Genomic DNA, 23,677 nt, shown 5'->3' with positions numbered 1-23,677 from the left:
GCCTTGAGAAAACCCGTGAACAGTAAAAACTCTTAACAGATTTTATTAAGCATCCACTGTCCTGCTGTGGCAGCCATCTTTCAGGATGGCTCCAGAGGATCCCACCCCCTTGCACAGTCACTTTCTGCACTCTACAGGGATTGGTTTGTGTGGCCAATAGAATATGGCCCAAGTGATAGCGTGTCACTTCTGAGATGAGACAAAAGACACTGCTGTTCCCTCCTTGCTTGCTCTTTATCTCTCTTGGAATATTCATTTGGGGGGGAGCCAGCCTCTGTGTCATGAATACACTATGGAGAGGCTACAAGCTAAGGAACTGAGGCCTTCAGCCAACAGCCACGTGAGTGAGTCTGGAAGTAGTTTCTCCAGCCAAATCAGGACATCAGATGACTACACTCTGGCTGAGATCTCGACAGCAGTCTCATGAGAGACCCAGAGCCAGGACAACCCAGCTAAGTTGCTCCCAGACTACTGCCTAATAGGATTATACATATACAAATTAAATATATGGGATTATAAATATGTATATACACATATTTCTGAGCAACATTTTGGATCTGAAAAAAAGAATCTTAGGTGTCCTTTCACCCCCATGGCTTTCTCAGAAACGGGGTGAGACAATAAATTTTTGTTGCTTTAAGCTGCTAAGGTTTGGGGTAATTTGTTCCGCAGCAGTAGATAACTAATACACTATGATAGGCAGTGGGAAACACAAAGACAGCAAGCTGCTTGAGGGAAAGATTTTTGTCAGCATCATTTATGTCCAACTTTTCAGTTCCTAAACCAGTGCTGCCATATAGTAGGCATTCAGAAAACGTGTTGAATGAGAGATGAAGATAAAACCACTGCCTTTCAGATGTTCACATCTGAGGGGAAGATGTATAAACAGATAACTATTACAGAGGTGGAATTAAGTAGTATAGTGGGGTGATAAGGCACAAGCCAAGTGTGGTACTGCAGAGGCCATGATTCTTCGTGTCAGCAGCTCATCCCAGGGTCTGCCTGGAGGAGGCAGTAACTCAAGGCTTTGAAGCCCAGGCCTTCATAGATGGGCTGAAATTTACTCTTTTTCTCTAGCTTGATCATCTTATTTTTAAATTTGAAAACTATGACTTTAAGATGTAGGTTTATAGCAGACAAGAATAGGGGCTCCCCAGGTGGCTCAGTGGCAAAGAATCTACCTGCCAAGGCAGGTGACACAGGAGAAGAGGGTTCGATCCCTGGGTCAAAAGATCCCCTGGAGCAGGAAATGACAACCCACTCCTGGAGAGTGGGTTGCCTGGAGAATTCCATGGACAGTGGAGCCTTCTGGGCTATGGTCCATGGAGTCACAGAGAGTTGGACATGACTGAGCGATTGAACATATGACTTTAAGAAGAAAACTTTCTTCCTCCATATGAGAACAGTTCTGAGGAACGTACCAGACAAAGCTGTTAGTTATTAAACATAGTTGTTTGGTTACACACAAAACCAGATCTAGAGAGAGAAGAGTGCCACCAAAACAAAGCAAAAGCTCTTCCAAGGTCTAGGAGAATCAAGGGAAAGGTTTTTCACCTCTTGATGGCCTCCAGAAAAGAAGGTGTCATCTCAGGAGATCAAGAAGCCAAGAGAAGGAGGCTCAAGAGCCTTAAAGAAGACCGTGGCTTCAAAAGAGCAAAGAGCAACTCAAAAATAAGTACCAAGTGATGTGCAGAATGGATTCTGCATGGCAAGCTGGGAGATGTTGTTTATCTCAGTGGGGAGTCATGCTTCCTGATGAATGGCTGGAAGTAGTCAGTGGATGGTTTCTCAGACTCTGCACATTGCATCCACATGAAGCCTGCACAATTTTGCCAGAGGTGAGTATTCCTGGGATTATTTTCTTTTTCTACTGTGCGTGTGTGTTAGTCACTCAGTCGTGTCTGACTCTTTGCGACCCCATGCACTGTAGCCCGCCAGGCTCCTCTGTCCATGTGGTTTCCCAGGCAAGAGTACTGGAGTGGGTTGCATTCCCTTCTTCAGGGGATCTTCCCAACACAGGGATCAAACTTGGGTCTCCTGAATTACAGGCAGATTCTTTACCATCTGAGCCACCAAGGAAGCCCCATTTTTAAACATTTATGTATTGGCTATTGTGAGTCTCTGTTGCCGCACGAGGGCCTTCTCTAGTTGCAGCGGATGGGAGCTACTCTGTTGGGTGTGCGGGGTTCTCACTGCAGTGGCCTTTCTTGTTTTGGAGCACAGGCTCTAGACGCACTGGCGTCAGGAGCTGGGACTCGTGGGCTTAGCCGCTCTGGAGCATGTGGGATCTTTCCGATCAGGGGTCGAACCAGTGACCTTTGCATCGCAAGGTGGATTCTTAACCACTGGACCACCAGGGAAGCCCTCACTCCACTTTTTTTAAACTGAAATTTATGTAAGAAGGGAATTTTCTATCATCTTCATAAGCAGAAAAATTAGTGTCTTCTTATTATACTATTACTAATGGAGAAATATCAATAACCTCAGATATGCAGATGACACCACCCTTATGGCAGAAAGTGAAGAAGAACTAAAGAGCCTCTTGATGAAAGTGAAACAGGAGAGTGAAAAAGTTGGCTTAAAGCTCAACATTCAGAAAACTAAGATCATGGCATCTGGTCCCATCACTTCATGGCGAATAGATGGGGAAACAGTGGAAACAGTGTCAGATTTTATTTTTCTGGGCTCCAAAATCACTGCAGATGGTGACTGCAGCCATGAAATTAAAAGACGCTTACTCCTTGGAAGGAAAGTTATGACCAACCTAGACAGCATGTTCAAAAGCAGAGACATTACTTTGCCAACAAAGGTCCGTATAGTCAAGGCTATGGTTTTTCCACTGGGCATGTATGGATGTAAGAGTTGGACTGTGAAGAAGGCTGAGCGCAAAGAATTGATGGTTTTGAACTGTGGTGCTGGAGAAGACTCTTGAGAGTCTCTTGGACTGCAAGGAGATCCAACCAGTCCATCCTAAAGGAGATCAGTCCTGGGTGTTCATTGGAAGGACTGATGCTAAAGCTGAAACTCCAATACTTTGGCCACCTGATACGAAGAGCTGATTCATTTGAAAAGACCCTGATGCTAGGAAAGATTGAGGGCAGGAGGAGAAGAGGATGACAGAGGATAAGATGGTTGGATGGCATCACCAACTTGATGGATACGGGTTTGAGTGGACTACTCCGGGAGTTGGTGATGGACAGGGAGGCCTGGCGTGCTGCGGTTCATGGAGTCGCAAAGAGTCAGATACAACTGAGTGACTGAACGGAACTGAATGGACTAATAATGGAATAAGTAAATGATATTTATTCCATTAAAATAAATATCTAATTATTAAAACAGCAAATTCACACCCATAGATCACTTTGAATACTGCTGTCTTGCATACAGTCACATTCTGAGAATCACTGATGTTAGTAAAAGTAATTAAATCACAGTTCAGTGAAAGTTGCAGGAGAAAAAATGTTGATGCACTTCACAGAAGACTTCTCTTATTGAGAAGCAAAACAAAACTTTTTGTATGTTCATGATAGTAATCCAGAAGGTAGAATGTTGAAGAGAAAGAGCCACTGAAATAACCATGTCAGAACCTTGCCCTTATCTTTGGTACTAATCTCATTATTCACAATTGTTGATTTCCATCTCTGTCTTCCAAAGGTCTCCTGAGACTCACACATCTCCCTATCCATCAACCAGCACACAACAGAACCATCACAATAAGTTTCTTTACAAGAACAAAGACATGTGTAATCCATTCATTTTTGGTGCAAAGACTGGTTCTCAAAGTTACTGTATGCAAATAGTTGACACATTTCTGTTGGCTGCAAAACATATTTTTTGAGCAAAATTTTGGTCCCCAAAAATAAAATCTTGGCTTTCCTTATTCACCCATGATTTGGAATTGCTACTTAGTGCTTATAGAGGTGAATTGTGGGAGAAATTCGTTGGAACTGAATTGACATTCAATCCTGGCTGAGTAGCATCATCAGGCATGGCTCTTCTTAGACATCTAGAAGCCTGAGCTGTTCCCCTGGATGTCCTAATTCCAAGTCAATGATGAAATCACGTATCTATGGCAACAGGTACCCAGTTCTGGAGTAAGACATTTGTCATTATCAAAACAACATGAAGACATATTTTTGGAAAATCAATGAAGTCTCACTATTATCAGAGCTTCGTTTTAAAACTTTGATTTCTCTTTAACAGGACACACACAAAAGGGGGTTGCCTACAACTATTTATTATTCCCTGAGGTTAAAATTGTGAAGCATTCCTTTTAATCATGGGAATAAGAGGCACCCTAAAGAGCTTTTGCTAAAATACTGCCTGCTGAGGGCAGGGAGGTGATTAGGAGCAAAGATTAAAGAACAGAAAAGGAAAATTTATCTGAAAACTACTCAGCCCCAAACAGTTGAGCTGAGGAAGAGTCTGGAGATGGTCCCCCGATGTCAGTGGGAGCCCCGGAACCACAGGGCCTTTGTTTCCTGGAGGACGTATTGTATTAGGCAGATGAGGGTTCCTGACACTCTCAAGGATACAAACATGGGTATGGGGCTCTGAGCAGGCTGATTCAAAGCCTGCCTCTGTTTCATACTGGCTGGGAGAGCCTGAGAAAGCATTCTGAGGCAGCCCCTGCATCAATTTAGCCTTTCTTTGCAAAACTGATTTTTCAGTTTCCTTTTTTTTTCTTGTAAGATTTTGTTTGATGTGGACCATTTTTTAAAGTCTTGATTGAATTTGTTAACAATATTGTTTCTGTTTTATGTTTTGGTTTTTTGGCCATGGGGCATGTGGGCTCTTAGTTCCCCCAATCATGGATTGAACACATGCCTCCTGCATTGGAAGGCAAAGTCTTAACCACTGGACCACAAGAGAAGTCCCTGATTTTCCAATTTCTTAACTATAACTTTAAGGCATTTGGGGAGTTCTTTTGAATTTATTTGCCTCCCATTTGAAAAAGTACTCACAAATTGCATTTGACCAAAAATGGGTATTATTTGCATTATTGTATGGCAGAAACCAACATAACATTGTAAATTTTTAAAATATATATTAAAATTAAAAAAAAACAGAAAAAAAGTGGGTATTAACTTCTTCCCAAAGAATCTGAGTCGAAATAATATATAAAAAAAATAAAACGGAATGAAATGATTCAACTGACACCTACTTGAGTTTCAGCAACAACAAACAGGTGGCTCAGTGGGTAAAGAACCTGCCTGCAATGCAGGAGATACAGGTTGGATCCCTGGGTCAGGAAGATCCCCTGGAGGAGGGTGCAGCAACCCACTCCAGTATTCTTGCCTGGAGAGTCCCATGGACAGAGGAGCCTGGCGGGCTACCGTCCATAGGTTGCAGAGTCAGACCCGACTAAAGTGGCAGAGCCCACACACACACAACACACAGCCTTTTTTCTTTCTTGTCTCAGTGGTCCCACAGCTCCTATACAGCAGGTGGAGATAAGGATTTTATGGCTGGGAGGGACCTTGGCACTCGTTTCATCGAAGGATCTTGTTAAACCCACCCAAGGCTGATTTCATCATCCTCACTTTGGTTACTCATCACCCACATTGTTCATCGTAATAGAGAGCCCCAAATGACCTCTGTCTTTGAAGCCGCCACGGCTTTCTGGCTTTCACGGGGACCTCTGTTTACTTTCCCTCAATAAAGCGAGGAGGAGGGTGTGAGGCAAGGGCATGGCAGAGCAGTTTCATCTGACCTGAGTCTGGGAAGGTCCCACACCACCAGTGGGGTCCGGGTAAGCACCCAGCACCAACTGGCCCACTGGCCCACACGCCTGAATCTTCGAGGCAGACAGCCCTGTGAGGGCAAGAGACAAAGGAAACTACAGTATTCCATGTGATCAGATGGGATCCCATTTCTAAGAAAGGGAGGGGGAGGGATGGTGGAGCTAATTCAATTTAGATGTTATGATGACCTAGGACAGTTTCTCCAAGTACTCCTAGAGATATTTTGTAACTTCCTTGCAATATTTGTTATTTTTCTCCAGCCCTATCTGTTTCTCAAGTTACTCTGCATGAAAATTTTTGAGAACAATTAGGGGCTTGTGTGCTTATTTTGCATCAGTGGGAAGAGACTCTGGCTGATGTGCATATAATTTTGCAACCGGGGCTGAGGGACTGAGGGAGAAAGCCAGGTGGGAGAGGACAGAGGGCAGTCAAGGTAAGCTGGCTGGTCACTGCAACCCAGCAGGAGGGGAGGGGCCAGGAAAAGAATGAGGTCCTGGGGCTCAGGAGAGATGCCTGTACTCTTATCCATCATGGGCAGTACGTGGGTTGGAAGGAAGGCTGTGTCAATGCAGAGACTCAAAACAACAAAGGCAGTGAAGGTGAGGGTTTGGGGTTCCCTGGTGGCTCAGTGGTAAAGAATCCACCAGCCAATGCAGGAGACATGGGTTCAATCCACAATCCGGAAGATCCCACAAGCCACAGAGCAACTAAGCCTGTGCACCACAGCTGCTGAGCCTGTGCTGCAGAGCCTGGGAGCTCTAACTACTGAAGCCTAAGCACCTGGAGTCCATGCTCGGCAACAAGAGAAGCCACTGCAATGAGAAGCCCGCACTCTCAGCAACTAGAGAAAAGTCCTAGAAGCAAAGAAGGCTCAGCACAGCCAAAAATAGATAAATAAACTTATATATATATATATATATATATATATATATAACAACAGTGGGCTCAGTGTTCGGTCTAAATTGGGGCCAGAGACTTTCCTCCAATGGAGTGACCCTGGAATCCCTCTCAAAAAGATTCCCAATTCCTCTCCTGGCACCGCATCAGAGGAAATAAATCATCTGAACGTGGAGGCCAGGGCTCAGCTATTTCCACACTTAAATCATTACTCTTTCCTGGCTGCTAGAGCAACATCCAGCCCATGCCCTGTTCTGCCTTGGTCTGAAGAATCAATGAGTCCTCCGGGCAGGAATGGATACCTTTAATATCCCACCCTCACCCATCTCACTCCTTCAACTCCTGCAACCAATTGAGTTGGAAGGGCCATTTATCTGGTGGGGGTGAGGAGGGGGTGTTTTCATTTCAATTGGAGGACAACTTCTTTACAATGCTGTGTTAGTTTCAGCTCTGTGTATACATATGTTCCCTCCCTCCCACCCCCTAGGTCATCACAGAGCACTGAGTTGAGCTCCCTGTGTTTTATAGCAACTTCCCACTAGCTATCTGTTTTACATATGGTAATGCATTCATTTTAATGCCACTCTCTCTGTTCATCCCACCCTCTCCTTCCCCACTGTGTCCACAAGTGTGTTCTCTGCCTCTGCGCTTCCATTCCTTCCCTGCAAATAGGTTCATCAGTACCGTTTCTCTGCATTCAACACATATGTGTTAATATATGATGCTTTTTTTTCTTTTTCTGACTTCACTCTGTATAACACGCTCTAGGTTCATCCCTCTCACTAGAATTGACTCAGATGTGTTACTTTTTATGGCTGAGTAATATTCAGAAAACGAAGATCATGGCATCCGGTCCCATCACTTCATGGCAAATAGATGGGGAAACAGTGGAAACAGTGCCAGACTATTTTTGGAGGCTCCAAAATCACTGCAGATGGTGACTGCAGCCATGAAATTAAAAGACGCTTACTCCTTGGAAGGAAAGTTACGACCAACCTAGACAGCATATTCAAAAGCAGAGACATTACTTTGCCAACAAAGGTCCATCTAGTCAAGGCTATGGTTTTTCCAGTGGTCATGTATGGATGTGAGAGTTAGACTGTGAAGAAGGCTGAGCGCCGAAGAATTGATGGTTTTGAACTGTGGTGTTGGAGAAGACTCTTGAGAGTCCCTTGGACTGCAAGGAGATCCAACCAGTCCATCCTAAAGGAGATCAGTCCTGGGTGTTCATTAGAAGGACTGATGCTGAGGCTGAAACTCCAGTACTTTGGCCACCTCATGCGAAGAGTTGACTGATTGGAAAAGACCCTGATGCTGGGAGGGATTGGGGGCAGGAGGAGAAGGGGACGACAGAGGATGAGATGGCTGGATGACATCACTGACTTGATGAACATGAGTTTGGGTACACTCCGGGAGTTGGACAGGGAGGCCTGGCGTGCTGCGATTCATGGGGTTGCAAAGAGCCAGACACGACTGAGTGACTGAACTGAACTGAACTGAATATTCCATTATGTACATGTTCCACAGCTTCTTTATCCATCCCTCTGTCGATGGACATCTAGGGTGCCTGGGGATCTAGTTTTGAAGACAGGAAGCCTAGGGCCACCACCCATATCACCTGTATGGAATTGAAATGGAACCATCTCTGAGGCCTCCAGGCTCAGAAGCACCCCTGCTCTGACCTCTGCACAGGAAGCAGTAGAGGCTGGGCCACTGACGGAAGTTCAGTGAGTCTGAGCAAGGATGACGGTCCTCAGACCCACTGAACCTTTGCCCCCTGGTAAGGGCTGGAACCAACAGTTGCCATGTATAGAGCTGCACTGGCGGATGGCCAGTGATCAGACAGCCAATAATGGGAACAGAATCGCACTCATCAGTGAACGAAAATACAGATTTGTCCTGAGTCAGCTCCCAGAGGGCAGGGTCTATGAGATCTATGATTCATCTCTGGATCCCCCAGGTCCTGGCATGTAGCAGACACTCAGTCAACATCTGTTGGCTATGTGTAGATAAGAGAGTCTAGTAAACAAACACAAACACACTGGGCCTCCAAGCCACTGTTTAGGCTTTTGCAATAACCATGTATTTAGGGACTTCCCTGGTGGTCAGGTGCTTAAGACTTCACCTTCCAGTGCAGGGATGTGGGTTCGATCCCTGGTCAGGGAACTAACAGTTCACATGCTGAGTGCCACAACTAAGACCCAACACAGCCAAATTAAAAACAAATAAAACTAAATTTAAAATGTGTATTCTAGTTTCTGTATTTGATACTCCCACATCTTAGGGCCTTGGGATGAGAAACAGCTTCCTCTCCGCACACAGTTCATCTTTGTATCCAGGTATTGTGCTGTTTCTTTAATTTTTCACTATATTTTTAATTGTTGTTGTTCAGTCACTCAGTTGTGTCCAACTGTTCTGCGACCCCATGGACTGTAGCCTGCCAGGCTCCTCTGTCCATAGAATTCTCCAAGTAAGAATACTGGAATGGGTTGCCATTCCCTTCTCCAGGGGATCTTCCCAAACCAGGGATTGAACCTAGGTCTCCTGCATTGCAGGCAGATTCTTTACCATCTGAAACACCAAGGAAGCTCTCTAGGGTCTAAACTATTCCAGAAATAACTTTGGGCTTTGAAGACTTAACCAGAACAACCATTTTTATATTCCTGATCACAAAACAAAATGCCTTTAGCAGGAAGGCCATTCACAGAGGGCAGGGAAAGGACATACCCCATAAGCTGAGGCTCCTGGAAGGCTGGTTTTTCTTCCACCCCCTGGCAAGGCAGTGTCCTTTTCACCTTCAGTCTGTCAGCATCTTTCAGAGACCCCCATCTCCAGCCCCATAAACCTACACACAAAAGGCAGTTCCCCTTGGATGTCCTGGAAATGCTTAGAATACTTAAGATGTCACATTTACATTTTAATAGCCGCCCTTAGGGTTGGGACGTCATGTTTCATCCAGGTTTGGACGTCAGGAAGGACTTCATCCTTCCAGCTCCAGAAGGAAGGAGTGAATTCGTACATTTGGCAGCGTACACTGAGGTCAGAAAAGGGCCAGAGAATTAAGATGCCAAGACAGAACTTGCCTGGCAAAGGGACAAGGTCAAGCTCACTGTTACTTGTAGGCAAACTATAAGATCATTTTCAGAGACGCTGTTAACAGTGTATAGTGCTCCAGGGAACTCTGCTCAATGTGATGAGGCAGCCTGGATGGGAGGGGAGTTTAGGGGAGAATGGATATGTTCTTCCTTGTTCACTTGAAACTGTCACAACATTGTTTGTTAAAAACTGACAATTTCCTGCTCAATCATTCAGTTGTGTCCGACTCTTGCAATCCCAAGGTCTGTAGCCCACCAGGCTCCTCTGTCCATGGAATTTTCCAGGCAAGAATACTGGAGTGGGTTGCCATGCCCTCCTCCAAGGGATCTTCCAGACCCAGGGATCGAACCTGAGTCTTCTGCATTGTCAGGCAGATGTTTCATCACTGAGCCACCCGCTATACCCCAATGCAAAATAAAAAGTTTGAAAAATGAAAAAAATGAATAGTGCTGAATGAATCAACATACAGGGAGAGCAGGGCGAAAGGAAACCAAAGGGTTCCTGCAAGCTGCAGACAGGAAGCTTGCCCGGTCTCCCCTTACGCTCAGTATCCTCTTCAGTCTGCACCTCACGACCCGACTGCTGCCCTCTGCCCCCTGACCCTGGAACTGTCTATCTTCCAACTCCCTCCTCCACTGGTTGGATTCCCTGTGCTCCCCAAGGTGACCATGGATGATAGAAAATAACCTGCACTGAGTCCCAGGAGAGGAGACCAGAGCTGATGTAGGAAACAGATGGGCTCCAGGTTAGACATTTACAACTGGCCTCCTGTTTGCATTTCATGGGGAAGGAAGAAGGTATCTTCAGGCTGGGTACTTACAACTGTCAGCATTTCTTGAGATAGGTGGGCTCCAGTTAAGGCATTTACAATCAGCCTCCTGTTTGCCCTCCAAAATGGAAGTGACGACAGAAACAGGGTAAATAGCCAGGCTTTGTCTCTTGTAAACACCCTAAGGTGATAGTCAGGGCAAAAGTCAAGGCAATAGTGATGGTAGGGACAAAGAGGGGCAAGACCCTGACTGAGTCAAGGATTAAAGGACTTTTTGCTCCCTCCTCTTTTGGGAGAAGGAGACATTATACTTGTGCAGAAAGGCTCCTTGTGGGTCCAAAGTCAAGGGATAACACCAGGCCAGGTAAAGCGTCTGCCTACAAAGCAGGAGACCTGGGTTCGATCCCTGGGTTTGGAAGGTCTCCTGGAGAAGGAAATGGCAACCCACTCCAATATTCTTGCCTGGAAAATCCCATGGACAGAGGAACCTGGTAGGCTACAGTCCATGGGGTCGCAAAGAGTTGGACACCACTGAGTGACATTTACTACTATTTACTATAATGAGTCTTACTCCTCTTAGAAGACTTCACTTCGAGATGCATCTTGCCTGAGGGGGTATGTGTGCACCCAGGGAGTGTCCCAGGGTAGGTCAGGTGTGGAAAAAGAAGCCAGATAATCGGCCTGAAGGAAGACAAAGACTCGGAAGAACTGCCCTGTATAAATGACTTAACTGCCTCTTTACTGGGCTCCTTCTCACCAGGGGGACCCCACACCCTTTCTCTCTCTGTGCGCATCTCTGCCTTGCTTCTGCCTCTTAACTAAACAAGCCATTTCCCTATGTTCTCTCCCACTTGCTGGTGTGCTGTGTCTCTAATAATAAACTTCATACCTGCATTTACAGTTTCTAGAGCTTCTCAGGTGGTGTCAGTGGTAAAGAACCTGCCTGCCAATGCAGGCGATGTAAGAGAGGTGGGTTTGATCCCTGGGTCGGGAAGATCCCCTGGAGGAGGACATGGCAACCCACTCCAGTATCTTGCCTGGAGAATCCCATGGACAGAGGAGCCTGGTGGGCCACAGTCCATGGGGTTGCAAAGAGTCAGACATGACTGAAGCAACTTAGCAGGCAGGCAGGTTACAGTTTCTGCCTCCATGATAAATGCATTTTTCACTGGTGGCAAAGATCCAAGGAAAAACAGCTTCTAGCCTCCAGTCCTTGCTAATCTGAAGGCTAGAATTCCTGGTTTCCATCCAGGCTATCCAGGTTCAATTCCCAGGCAGAGAAATTAAGAATTTGCTTCACGCGACCACTCACTGTTGCGTCCCCGAGATTAGAGCCAGCCCCATCCCTGCAGCTGCCTCTCTCTCTCTTTTATTTTTAATTGGAATACAATTGCTTTACAATGTTGGGTTTGTTTCTGCTGTACAACGAAGTGAGTCAGTTATATGTATATATGCATATATCCCCTCCCTTTTGAGTCTCCCTCCCACCCACCCCCATCCCACTGCTCTAGGACATCATAGAGCATCGGGCTGAGCTCCCTCTGCTAATCAGCAGGTTCCCACTAGCTATCTATTTTACACATGACAGCATATGTGTTAGGGGCTTCCCTGGTGGCTCAGACAGTAAAAAATTTGCCTGCAGTATGGGAGACCGAGGTTTGATTCCTGGGTCGGGAAGATCCCCTGGAGAAGGGAATGGCAACCCACTCCAGCATTCTTGCCTGGAGAATTCCAAGTGTACATATTAATGTCAATGCTACTTTTTCATTTTCTCCCACCCTCTCCTTCCGCTGTTGGGTCCACAAGTCCATTCTCTATGTCTGTGTCTCTATTCTTGCCCTGCAAATAAATTTAACTTTACCATTTTTCTGGATTTGACATATATGGGTTAATATACCATATTTGTCTTTCTGACTTATTTCACTGTGTGTGACAGACTCTTTTAACAAGATTTCCTAAAGACAAGGCTTCTTCCGCCTGCTGTGAACATCTTGGTTATCCTGACTTGAACTCAACCTCAAGCCAGATAACTGGAAGTGGGAAAGCACCAGGGAGCAGGTGGGCTTCAGGACGCCATGCCGAAGGCTGGGACCATCACAGGTCCCCACCAGCTTTGTGGCTGGATCTTAGGTTAGCCAGCATATGCGTCTGCAGGGCAGGGTCCCCACCAATCCTACCTCTTTGGGCCCCCTCTTCATGGCTATATTTATGTCTTCCCAATCCTCTTGCTGAACTCTGCATGGGCAGGTTGGACTCCAGAAGCCCCAGGAGATGGTGGAGTGAAGGGGGAGGGAGGGGCATTTTTCTGACCTAATGTCCATAGAGGTTACTGTCCCAGGCTTCCCGCCAAAGCCACTTAAGACTCCGTCCTTATGCTCTTGTCCAAACCTATTTGAGTTTATATCTATTTCCTGCCAGCGGCACCTTTTAGAATAATTTGTTCCATCTGTCTCCTGCATCACAGCCATTTATTCCCACGGCCCTGCCCTAGCTATGTCATAACTCAGGACAGCTCCACCTCTGAAACTCCCAAGAATCCGCTGACAGCCCTTCACCACGAGCAGCCTGGTTCTTGAATGCACGGGGTCTCTGAGTCCTGGAACTGCAGTGAACCAGGTGAGCTGTGCTGAGGGGCAGGATTTTAAGGATCAGAGAGCTATGGACTGGAATCCAGGCTCTGCCTCTGACTAGCTGGGTGACTTTGGGCAATTAACTTCATCTAAGACTTCGTCTTTTCATTGACAAACTGGGACTAATAATACAAGCTGAGGTTTAATGCAGACAATGTATCGAAGCCCCAGGTACAGTGCCTGCCTGTGCCAGGAGCTGCATCCAGGGGAGCCATTGTGCTGAGATAGTTTGTATTTATCACACTGTGTCATCACTTCTATTGGACCCCTGCCATCCTCCCATCACCTGCCCTGGCCTCCCCCGATCTCCCTGCCTCCACGAAAGCCAAAATGATCTCCAGGGCTCCTGGTGCTCCAGGACAAGACCCCTCCCTCCCTGGCCCACACACACCAGGGAGGGGTGCTGGAGTTCTAGGACTCTGTGCACTCCTGCCAAGACCCCCATCACCAACATTCAGCTTTGCCAGCAGCTCCACCTCAAGACCAGCATCCCAGCCTCGGTCCTGGTTTCTACCAGCTGCATGAAGCCCCAGGGCTCCCCATCACCCACTGTGATCCTCAGGCAGCCCTGTTTATCCTCCTTAACATCTCCCTCCCAGTCTGCTGAAAACTTCCCACTGTGGTCCCGGACCTTCCAGCCAGTCATCTGAAAAATTCCTGATTCCCCCAACCTCTGCTTGGAAGATTTCTTTTTTTTTTTTCTTTTTTTAACTGAAACCTGCTTCCCTTAAGTGTAGATTTCTTTTGCCTCTGCTCATGCAACCAACCTAAAGGTGCAGGGGGTACTTTTCTTTGCTCCTCATTGTTACTTCCAGAACCTTCTCTCTTCTTCCTAAAAGCCTCAGCTCCCACATCACACAACTGTACACTTTTTCCTCATTGCTAACGGACACTGCTCCCCTACCCCTCTCTGCAATCACTGTTGCTGTCTCTCAGTCTCCAACTCTGACTCTTTCTCTTCTGAAGTCACATCTTTTCTGACCCACTTGAAATGTGGCCAAAGATAAGACAGGCTCAGAATGCAAAAATGCACGCTGGATTTTGAAGGCTCAGCCTGAATAAGAATATATAAATATCTACATCACTTTTACAGTGATTACAAATCAAATTGATAATATTTTGAATGTGTGCTGTGTGTTAAGTTGCTTCAGTCATGTCTGACTCTTTGCAGTCCTATGGACCTAACCCACCAGGCTCCTCTGTCCATGGGATTCTCCAGGCAAGAATACTGGATTGGGTTGCCATGTCCTCCTCTTGAGGATCTCGACCCAGGGATTGAACCCATGTCTCTTACATGTCCTGCATTGGAAGGCGGGTTCTTTACCACTAACACCACCTGAGAAGCCCAACCAACTATTTTGAATATATTAGATTAAATATGTTCCTGTATTTAGATTTTTTTCAGATGTATCTCTTTATCTTTCTGTGTGGCTACTAGAAAATTTAGAATTGCTCATGTGGCTCACACTACAGTCTGATTGGCTCTACCAATAAGCGAGACCCTTTCTTAATCCTGACTTCACACATCCCAGGTTAGAGCTGCCCCTCCCATCTTCCTGGTGCTCTCCATCCCCTCAGGCTTCCCTGATCTCACCAGGACCTACTAACCGTGAATTCCACTGCCTTTCCAAAACTGCTCCTGTCCACGCCTCCACACTCTTATGTCACAGGAGAACTTCCTCTCTCCCCCAGGTAGACTGTGAAATTCTCCCCTCTAACTGCACTTCCATTAGAGAATGAATCACACTGTAAGGCAGGGTCTGTCAGCAGTCAATGTGTCTCCCGTCTTGGCAGGCAAATTCTTCTGGGGTCTTTGAGCCCCTTGAAGGCAAGACCCAAGATCTTTCACTTCTGTTCGCATCAGCAGCACTACAAAACCCTGTCCTCTTTGGATGATTTAAGTCCCAGTTCCTTATGGGGGCTTCCCTGGTGGCTCAGACGGTAAAGCGTCTGCCTGATGCGGGAGACCCGGGTTCCTGGGTCGGGAAGATCCCCTGGAGAAGGAAATGACAATCCACTCCAGCACTCTTGTCTGGAAAATCCCATGGACGGAGAAGCCTGATAGGCTGCAGTCCATGGGGTCACAAAGAGTTGGACATGACTGAGCGACTTGACTTTCACTTTCCTTATATCTTAAACTCAACTCTCTCAGCCCTCCTTTACCCTGGCACTTCTGCGCTTGGTGAACAAGGATGTGGTTGGCCATTCAGCAAGTCAAGATACCTTCTATGGGCAAGACACAGCGCTGGGTATTGGGACATTTGGATGAATCCAAGGCATGCAGTGCCAGCCAGAGGGAACTTGGGACATACAGCTCAGCATGACTGTGGATGGACAGGCTGACAGGGGCCAGGGAGGCCAGGTGGATGGCCCAGAAAAGACATGGAGAAAAGCCAGGAGGCATCCATCCCACTGCTTGTTATCTGACCCCAGGAATCAACCCCAGATAAACCTAGAACGAGGAAGGGACGAAGCTCTCTGTCCTGAAGACTGAAAACAGAGCGTGAGGAGGAAGTGGAGCGCCTTGGGTGGGCCCCAGGCTGGACCCAGGCAGACAGAAAGGCTGCGACCACACGCGACCTAAGATCTAATGGTCAGGAGCACTCAGCATACACCAGGCACTGCAAGGACTAACTGTGGAGTAACTCATGTCGCTTGGCAAGGACCCTGAGTCTTGAGCCGTTATTATTCCATTTTACAGAGGAGAGGGAGCTGAGAACTCAAACAGGGTTGCGTGCTGCTCGCTCAGTCATGTCCAACTGTTTGTGACCCCATGGACTGTAGCCCACCAGGCTCCTCTGTCTACGGGATTCTCCAGGCAAGAATACTGCAGTGAGTTGCCATGCCCTCCTCCAGGGGATCTTCCTGTCCTAGGGATCGAACCCACATCTCCTGTGTCTCCTGCCTTGGCAGGTGAATTCTTTACTCCTGAGATATATGGGAAGCCCCCAATCAGGATTACACAGGCTGCAACTGTCAGAGCTTGACATGGAGCCCTGTCCATGGGACTCCAAGGCCAGTGCTTCTTGCCGTCCTGCAGGGCCATCATCCCTGTAACGGATGAGGCAGACTACTATGGATGTTAGAGATGTTACATGTGCCCCCAGGTGCCCAGGGCGAGCAAGGCCGTGGGTCTGAAGCAAAACCAGCTTCCAGCCAGTGACCGTGAAACACACCCCTAACTCTTCCAGTAGGCAACCTCAGGGACCTAGTGACTTTGGCAGAGGTGGGGAGTGGATAGACACGGACTTGCCACAGACCCAGGTCCCCTGGGGACCCAGAATATTCCTTACAGATTCTACTACTTGGAGAATAGGACTAAAAGAAACTGCTCGGTTTCCTTGAGAATCTAGGCTTCAAGGGGAAGCCCACTAACCCAAACGCCGCTTTCTTTAAGAAAAGGGAGGAACCAACCTTAAAACACTGTTTGGGCCGGGGGTCTCTGAGAAGTGGCATGGGTGCTTCCTGGGAGACCCTGGGTGACAGCTGCTGCTCCTGACCTTTCTGTCTCCCCTGTCCTTCTCCAGTTCCCCAAGGTGTTCAGGGGACTCCCCAAAGGGCAGTGAGGTCCGAAATGCTTCACTCAGGTTCTATCACCTGATTCCTCCAAGGTCCCAAGAGCTGAGTAACATTATTCCCATTTTGCAGATGGGAACACTGAAGATGAGGGCATCAGGACCCCAGTGAGGCAGACAGCTCCCTCAAATCAGAGAATGTCACAGGATTTAGAAAAGGGAATATGTGCAAAGGTGTAGCCAAAGGTGTGAGACGCCACAGGGCCAGAGTGGTGTCCTCAGGCTTATGTCTCGGCCTCTCAGAGCCCACCAGGGCAGCACTTACGGGAGCCTGGAAGCAGAAAGCCACGTGGAAGGCGTGGTTACAAGGAGCTGTGAACTCAGGCGGAAGGACACAGCAGCCCAAGGTGACCCCATAGGGCAGGATCTGGAAATAAACACGCCCATCTCCCATCTTCCATGCTGCGGTGGCTCCCCACAAGGCAGAGAGCTGAGTGGCAGGGGATGGCCGCGGAAGGGCAACGGAAGACACCCTGCACAGATCCTAGGCTGGGCGAAGTTCACTCTCCAGGCTCCTGGCACCTTCCCTGGCTGTCCCTCCCTCTTGTGGAAAGAATGGGGCCAGAGACACCCAGGATCGCAGCTGCCCACCAGCCCCAGTGAGCACAGCCGGAGTCAGCGCGCCGGGAGCTGAGCGCACCGCGGCACCGCATGAGTTAACATCTCTGCTCTCCGGCCTGGGTGCCTGATTCTGCAACCTGTGGAGGGGCGGGACCAAGATAGCTGGGGGCCTCCCTTGAAATCCACTCCCACCCTTGGGCAGCTGCCCACCAGCCCTCAGCTACGCTGGATGAACTGAGGAGGTTTGATGGCTGAGAAAGTAGACGTGGGGGTTCCCTGAGGAGAATAATTTAATTTTATGGGGCAGGGACGCGGGAACAGGGAGTTCGGACCCTACACTCAGCAAGCGGCCTGGCTGCAGGCGTAGCATGTGTAACTCATTACCTCCGCGGGCCGCCCATTTGCAGCAGTGGATGATGCTCAGAGCGTGGTGGAGGGCCCGAGGCCGCGGGGTGAGCATGACTGCAATATTTTTCTGACACTAACACCTCTCGCTGGCCCTTGGAGAGGGCCGTGGAAGAGCCAGGCCCTGCCAAACATCACCCACGCCCAGCCCTCCGCCTATTGGCGCCAGACAGGAGAAGCTTCAGCTGTTCAGGCGGGAAGAGAAAGGCTGGATCACGGAGGTAAGCAAGGGAAGGGGCAGGCACAGAGGGAGCTGGGGGAGGAGGGGTCGAGGCCCAGACAGCCTCTCTTTGGGTTTCTCCTCCGTGGGAGGCGTCAATGGGCACCAAGGTCAGAGAGGGTTTGGCTGGAAGACCTTGGAGGTCACGTTCTGCCATGAGCCTGCCCATGAATTCCAACCACACAGGTGAAACCCATGGGGTTCCCCACTGGAGACCCGGAGGTGAGGAGGCCCCTGCCCTGGGTGCCTTCCTGTCCACAGTGGGGCTCAGACACAGGGAGGAGGCAGGTGGGGTCCTAAGAGGGGGCCCGGCCAAGGGGTGCAGAGGACGGAGAGGTCCCAAAGGTGTCACCATGGAGCTGAGGGTGCAAGGGAGAGAGCCTCCCCACGCCAGAGAGGGTCATGGCGGGGATAGGGAGCCTGAATAGCCCCTCAGCTTCCTACCTGGTCTGTGAACAGAAGGGAAGGGATGGAGGCAGGGTAGGAGGAAAAGACAGATGGAGAGGAAAGTAAAGGAGGAGAGTGGGGAGGGGTTGCCAGTGCCTGAAAACAAGACATGTACAGCCTAACACCTTATAGTCCCTCCTGTGTTAAAGCCTGAGTCCTACACAGAAGACATGGGTTCAATACCTGGGTTGGGAAGATCTCCTGGAGGAGGGCATGGCAACCCACTCCAGTATTCTTGCCTGGAGCATCCCCATGGACAGGGGAGCCTGGCAGGCTGCAGTCCATGAGGTCACAAAGAGACACACACGCATACCTCAGTATCTAGGCTGCAGTTTTTCAGCTTGTTCCCGCTGATCCTAAGATCCCTGGGGCCCAGGGGAGGCACTGCCTCTCTTCCCACCTCCCTGCTTTCAAGGGGAAAGTACTGGGAGGGACTTGGAGCCCCAGAGACTCTGCTTTTCATTTACTCAAAGCCTGGGGGGCGGGCTGGTCCCCACCTCTGTCCACCTCTGCTCTCCCATCCAGCTCTCTTTGCCCCTGCCAGCTCCACCCCTTCCTCCCTCTCCAGAGATGAGGGTCAAAGAAGCCAAGTGCTGGGGAAACAGACCAAATCTGGCTTGAATTTCCCCAAGTCAGAGCTCACCATTTCCCTCTTAGAAATGACAGGGAAGGGGGAAATCCAAGAAACCCAGGAGCTTTTAGGTGGCTGTTGCATCTCAATACTCCGGTCTTTCTCGCGTCCTCACGCCCCCACCCCATGTCTGGCATCCAGGAATGAGTGTGGAGGAGACCCAGACAATGTGCAAATCAGGTTTAGAATTGGTTTGTTCCGCCTCCTTTAGATTTCAAGGATCCCTGTCTTTGTTCATCCATGTACTCAGTCACTCAGTCGTGTCCAACTCTTTGCAACCCCATGGACTGTAGCCGGCCAGGCTCCTCTGTCCATGGAATTTTCCAGGCAACTGGAGCCGGTTGCCATTTCCTTCTCCAGGGGATCTTCCCAATCCAGCAACTGAACCCGGCTCTCCCACACTGCAGGCAGATTCTTTACCATCTGAGGTATCAAGGAAGCCCCAAATGGCCTTTTAAATCCCAGGTTCAGTAAAGGGGGTGTATGATGAGGTCAAAAGAAGGAGAGATGATGACCCAACAGCAGCCCCCCAGGCCTCTTCCCACTCCAGGGTCTCCCTGCCATGACCTTCCCCATTGGTATCCAATACTGGTCCTCACGGTCCTACAATTACCCCTCTGAGCTGTACCCCAGTTCTTTCTTGCCAAACCGGGCCTGTTTATTGATGGGCTGGTGGGGAGAGAGGGTAGTTGAAGGCTGTAAAAGCCACTTGACCTTTGTGGATGTGATGATAGGGAACAGCTGAGCACTGACTAGTGAATCAACACGCCGAGGTCCTTCATCTCTTCCCAGGTGTCATTAACTTGACAAACACTGGCCCATCTCAGTGCAGCTCAGCTGGTAATATTTTTCCCATCTACCTCTTCTCTTACAAAATGGTATTCGGTCTTTAAGGCCTTTACCAGAAAGTGTTCATCCTTCTTGACTTTAATAATCACATATTTTTACCTTCTTTACATGGTGGGTAACTGTCTCCATGCCAGTCCTTTCCACTGGGATCAGAAGCCCTTGAAAGGCAAGAATGGTTTAATTTCTCTCTGGAGAATCTCTGGCATCTAACCCATAGCTTGACACATTGTGGGTCCTCAAAATGTGTCTGTTAACTGGAATCCAGAGAAACAGTTCTGATGGTGGGAAGTTTACTAGGGCAGGTGTGTGCGTGCTAAGTCACTTCAGTCGTGCCCAACTCTTTGAGACCCCATGGACTGTAGCCCGCCAGGCTCCTCTGTCCCTGGGATTCTCCAGGCAAGAATACAGGGGTGGGTTGCCATGCCCTCCTCCAGGGGATCTTCCTGACCAAAGGATCAAACTGGAGTGTCTTATGTCTCCTGCATTGGCAGATGGATTCTTTACCACTAGCGCCACCTGGATAGGAGCCCAGATCTCCTCTCTCCTCTCCCTGCTGAGACAATCCCCGATCCCTGCCTGAGCCACCCATCTTCCCTCCCTGCTCTCAGCACCTGGTGGGAGCAAAGATGGGGCTGAATGAGGAGTCATTTCTAATTTTGAGGAATTTCAAGACAAAGGCAGCTGGCAGAGTGGAGCACAATGAAACATAGCGCTCGAGAGAAAGTTTGAATAAAGGCATCTGGAATGGTTGATTTTATGTCAACTTGGTTGGCTGTGGGATGCCCAGAATAAACATTCTGGGTGTCTCTGAGGGTGTTCCTGGATGAGATTAGCTTTTAAATTGGTAGAATCAGAGCAGACTGTTCTCCTCAATGTGGGCGGGAGGGTCTGAATACAACAAAAGATGGCGGGATTGGCTTTTTACTTCCCGTCTGCTTGCTGGAGCTGGGACATAGCATCTCATCCTCTCTGGCCCTCAGACTGTGGCTGACACCATTGGTTTCTCTGATTTCCAGGCCTTCTGACTCAGAGTAAACTACACCACTGGCTTTCCTGGATCTCCAGCCTACAGAGGGAAGATCATGGGACTTCCCATCCTCCATAGCCAGGTGAGTCAATTCCTCATAATCGGTCTCTTCATAAGTGTAGACATCATACTGGTTCTGTTTCCCTGGGGAAGCCTAACTGAGATAGCCAGTCTCCATCTCACTGATCACAAAGCTTCACAAAACTCTCACGTGAGTTTCCTTCAGTTCATCGTTGAAGTGAGGATGAAGCTCTCTTCTCCTATACTGACTGCAAAGAGGAGTGTGTTCATTCAGACAACAAGCATTTATTAAGCAGCTACTCAGTGTGGAGCTCTGTGTTGGATGCAGAGGAGTCAGCTGTTGGCGAGATGCTCTGAGCTCCTCAGGAGGACACTGCATCCATTTGCTCCAGGGTTTTAGCCCCCAGAGATGCAGTGCCGTGCACTGAGAGGGAGTCCCTTTCTGCGCCATGACCTGGGGCCTTAGTCTCGGGGGAGGATGAGCACCTTGGAGAGGTGCATCCCTCCTTGCAAAAGCCCTGGGAAGCGGATTGAAGATCTGTCACCGGAAGGGGTCTGGGCTTCTTGGTTCAGTTGCCTTTTGCATGCCCGCAGCCTCACTGAAGAGGAGAGGATGGCAGAGAGGCAAAAGGACTGGGCTAGGAGTGAGGGGACTCAGTGCTGGGGCTGCTCTGTGACTGATGGTCTGCATGATTGTTGTCATTCAGTTGCTCAGTCACATCAGACTCTTTGTGACCCTGTTGACTGTAGCGCACCAGGCTCCTCTGACCAAGGGGACTCTCCAGGCAAGAACACTGGAGTGAGTTGCCAGTCCCTTCTCCAGGGGATCTTCCTGGCCCAGGGATCAAACTCGGGTCTCCTACATTGGTAGGAGGGTTCTTTAACCCTGGGCCACCAGGGAAGCCTGAGCTATGTGATGCCTAATGCTTTTCAGAGTCCACTAGCTCATCTGTGAAATGGGTCTCATTTTGTGGTCACATAGATGTGTTGAGATGCATGAATGAGAAAAGACCTTTCCAAGCACAAAGTTCAACCTATGCAGTATTAGGCGGCGGTGTGGGGTGGGGTAGGAGGGTGGGGGTGGGCAGGGCTGACCTCACAGCCAAGACCGAGCCCACGGCACTCACCATCCTCACACAGGTTCAGCTTGGACAAGCTCCTGCCATCAAAGGGCTCCTCAAAGATGGAGCTGGAGTCGCGGTCGCTCACGGTGGCGTGCAGGTACATGGCTTTGTTCTCCATCGCGTCCTGCAACAGGAGAGGAGAGAGCAGATATGGGGGTGGGGGAGAGTAAAAGCTGTAGTTGGAGATGGAAATGAATCTGTAGAGCAAGGCATCACCATGACGACCTCGAGCCTGAACACAGGGACCCTTCCTCATCGGCAGGCATCAGCCACCAGGATCCCAATCCCTTCCTCAATTTCCTTGGCTTGGAGTGGTCACAGTCCTGGGGACCTTTCTGACCATGGGATCTATCCTCTCCCTCTCATATCTCTGGGTGGGGCTGGAGCCCTGAGCTGGCAGGGGAGGGCACCGGGGGCCATGCCAGGTGGGGCCGGAAGGAGCCAAACCTCCTGACCCAAACAGAATACTCTCCAAGCTTCTAGAGTCCTGGGCACAGTAGGGAGACTGGGGATTCTGCTCTGTGTTGGAAATGGTGGGGAACTAGGCATGAAACAGAGTATAGAGACCACCAGCCAACATAGCTAGAACCAGAACTGTTCCCAAACTTGGCTGGGCTGGCATGGTCAGAGGAGCTGGGTTCAGGAGGCCACAGGCAGGATTGACCCCCGTGGGGGCCTGGGGAGCAGGAGGCCTTGGTGGGGTCCCCTAGAAACCAAGGCCTGGACAGCCCTAGACCAGGAGAGGGCTCTGGTGTCCGGATGGTCTCCTGGGTGGCTGGGGCTTTGAGTTGACCCCGTGGAATTCCCGGAATGCCCCCTCGACATGGGGAAGTGCCACGCTATTTGAAATGACCCAGCCCCGTTTACACAAGCGTGCACCACACGATCCCATTTTGCCATATCTACACATTCCAGAGTACACGACGGGAGATTATATGCAGAGATGTTCTGGGTTTCTCCGGGTGAGACGTGTTACAGGAATCTGGTGGGGCTTGTGGGGATTTGCGCTTAGTTTTGTTTTCTGTGTTTTGGGGGTTTTCTACGATATGTTTGCGTTCTTTGTATAATCAGAAGAATTCATTTGTGGGGCTGGATCATGAAGTATTTATTTACATAAAATACTGGATATCCTTTTCCTGCATAGACGCTCAGTGATTTCACAAATGACTCTCTGCTTTTAGCTCATTTCCAGTCATTAGTTTATGTTGACTTTCAGTTCTGATACTCTTTCTGTAGATTGTTATTGTTTAGTCACTAAGCTGTGTCCAACTGTTTGCAACCCCATGGACTGTAGCCCCCTAGGTTCACCTGTACCTGGAATTCTCCAGGCAAGAATACCAGAGCAGGCAGCCCTGCCCTCTACCAGGGGCTATTCCCAACCCAGGGATCAAACCCAGGTCTCCTGCTTTGAAGGTAGATTCTTAACCACTGAGCCACCAGGAAAGCCCATAGCTATGTGGATATTGAACCAAAAAAATCCACTTTTAAAGAGTGAATTCTTTGGAAGATAAGTGCCCTGGGAGGATGGGGGGTGGGGTGGGGTGGGTCCTAGGCCCAGCATGGAGCCAACTTGACCCTGAGGACAAGAGAGCCGACTGGGAGAGGGGGTAGGGCCTGGCAGGTGGCCAGAAGGGGACACCGGCCACTGACTGAAGGGAAGAGGCAACCCCCATTCCAGTAA

At 49.1% G+C, this 23,677-nt stretch overlaps 1 protein-coding gene across 2 annotated transcripts in view; it reads right to left on the bottom strand.

The window, feature by feature from the left end:
- Nucleotides 1–22,114, bottom strand: part of SCARA5 (scavenger receptor class A member 5) — a 126,035-nt gene extending 103,921 nt beyond the window's left edge. For both annotated transcript variants that reach the window (XM_068974658.1, XM_068974659.1), the window contains exon 1: nucleotides 22,000–22,114. In XM_068974658.1, the coding sequence (XP_068830759.1) occupies nucleotides 22,000–22,114 (115 nt within the window). The remainder of the gene's footprint in view (nucleotides 1–21,999) is intronic.
- Between the last annotated feature and the right edge of the window lie 1,563 nt (nucleotides 22,115–23,677).

The sequence above is a fragment of the Capricornis sumatraensis genome, chromosome 6, assembly GCF_032405125.1.
Source record: "Capricornis sumatraensis isolate serow.1 chromosome 6, serow.2, whole genome shotgun sequence".
In the NCBI taxonomy this organism is placed as follows: domain Eukaryota; kingdom Metazoa; phylum Chordata; class Mammalia; order Artiodactyla; family Bovidae; genus Capricornis; species Capricornis sumatraensis.
Note: the sequence above shows the minus strand (reverse complement) of the source record. Positions and strands in the feature narration are given on the sequence as shown.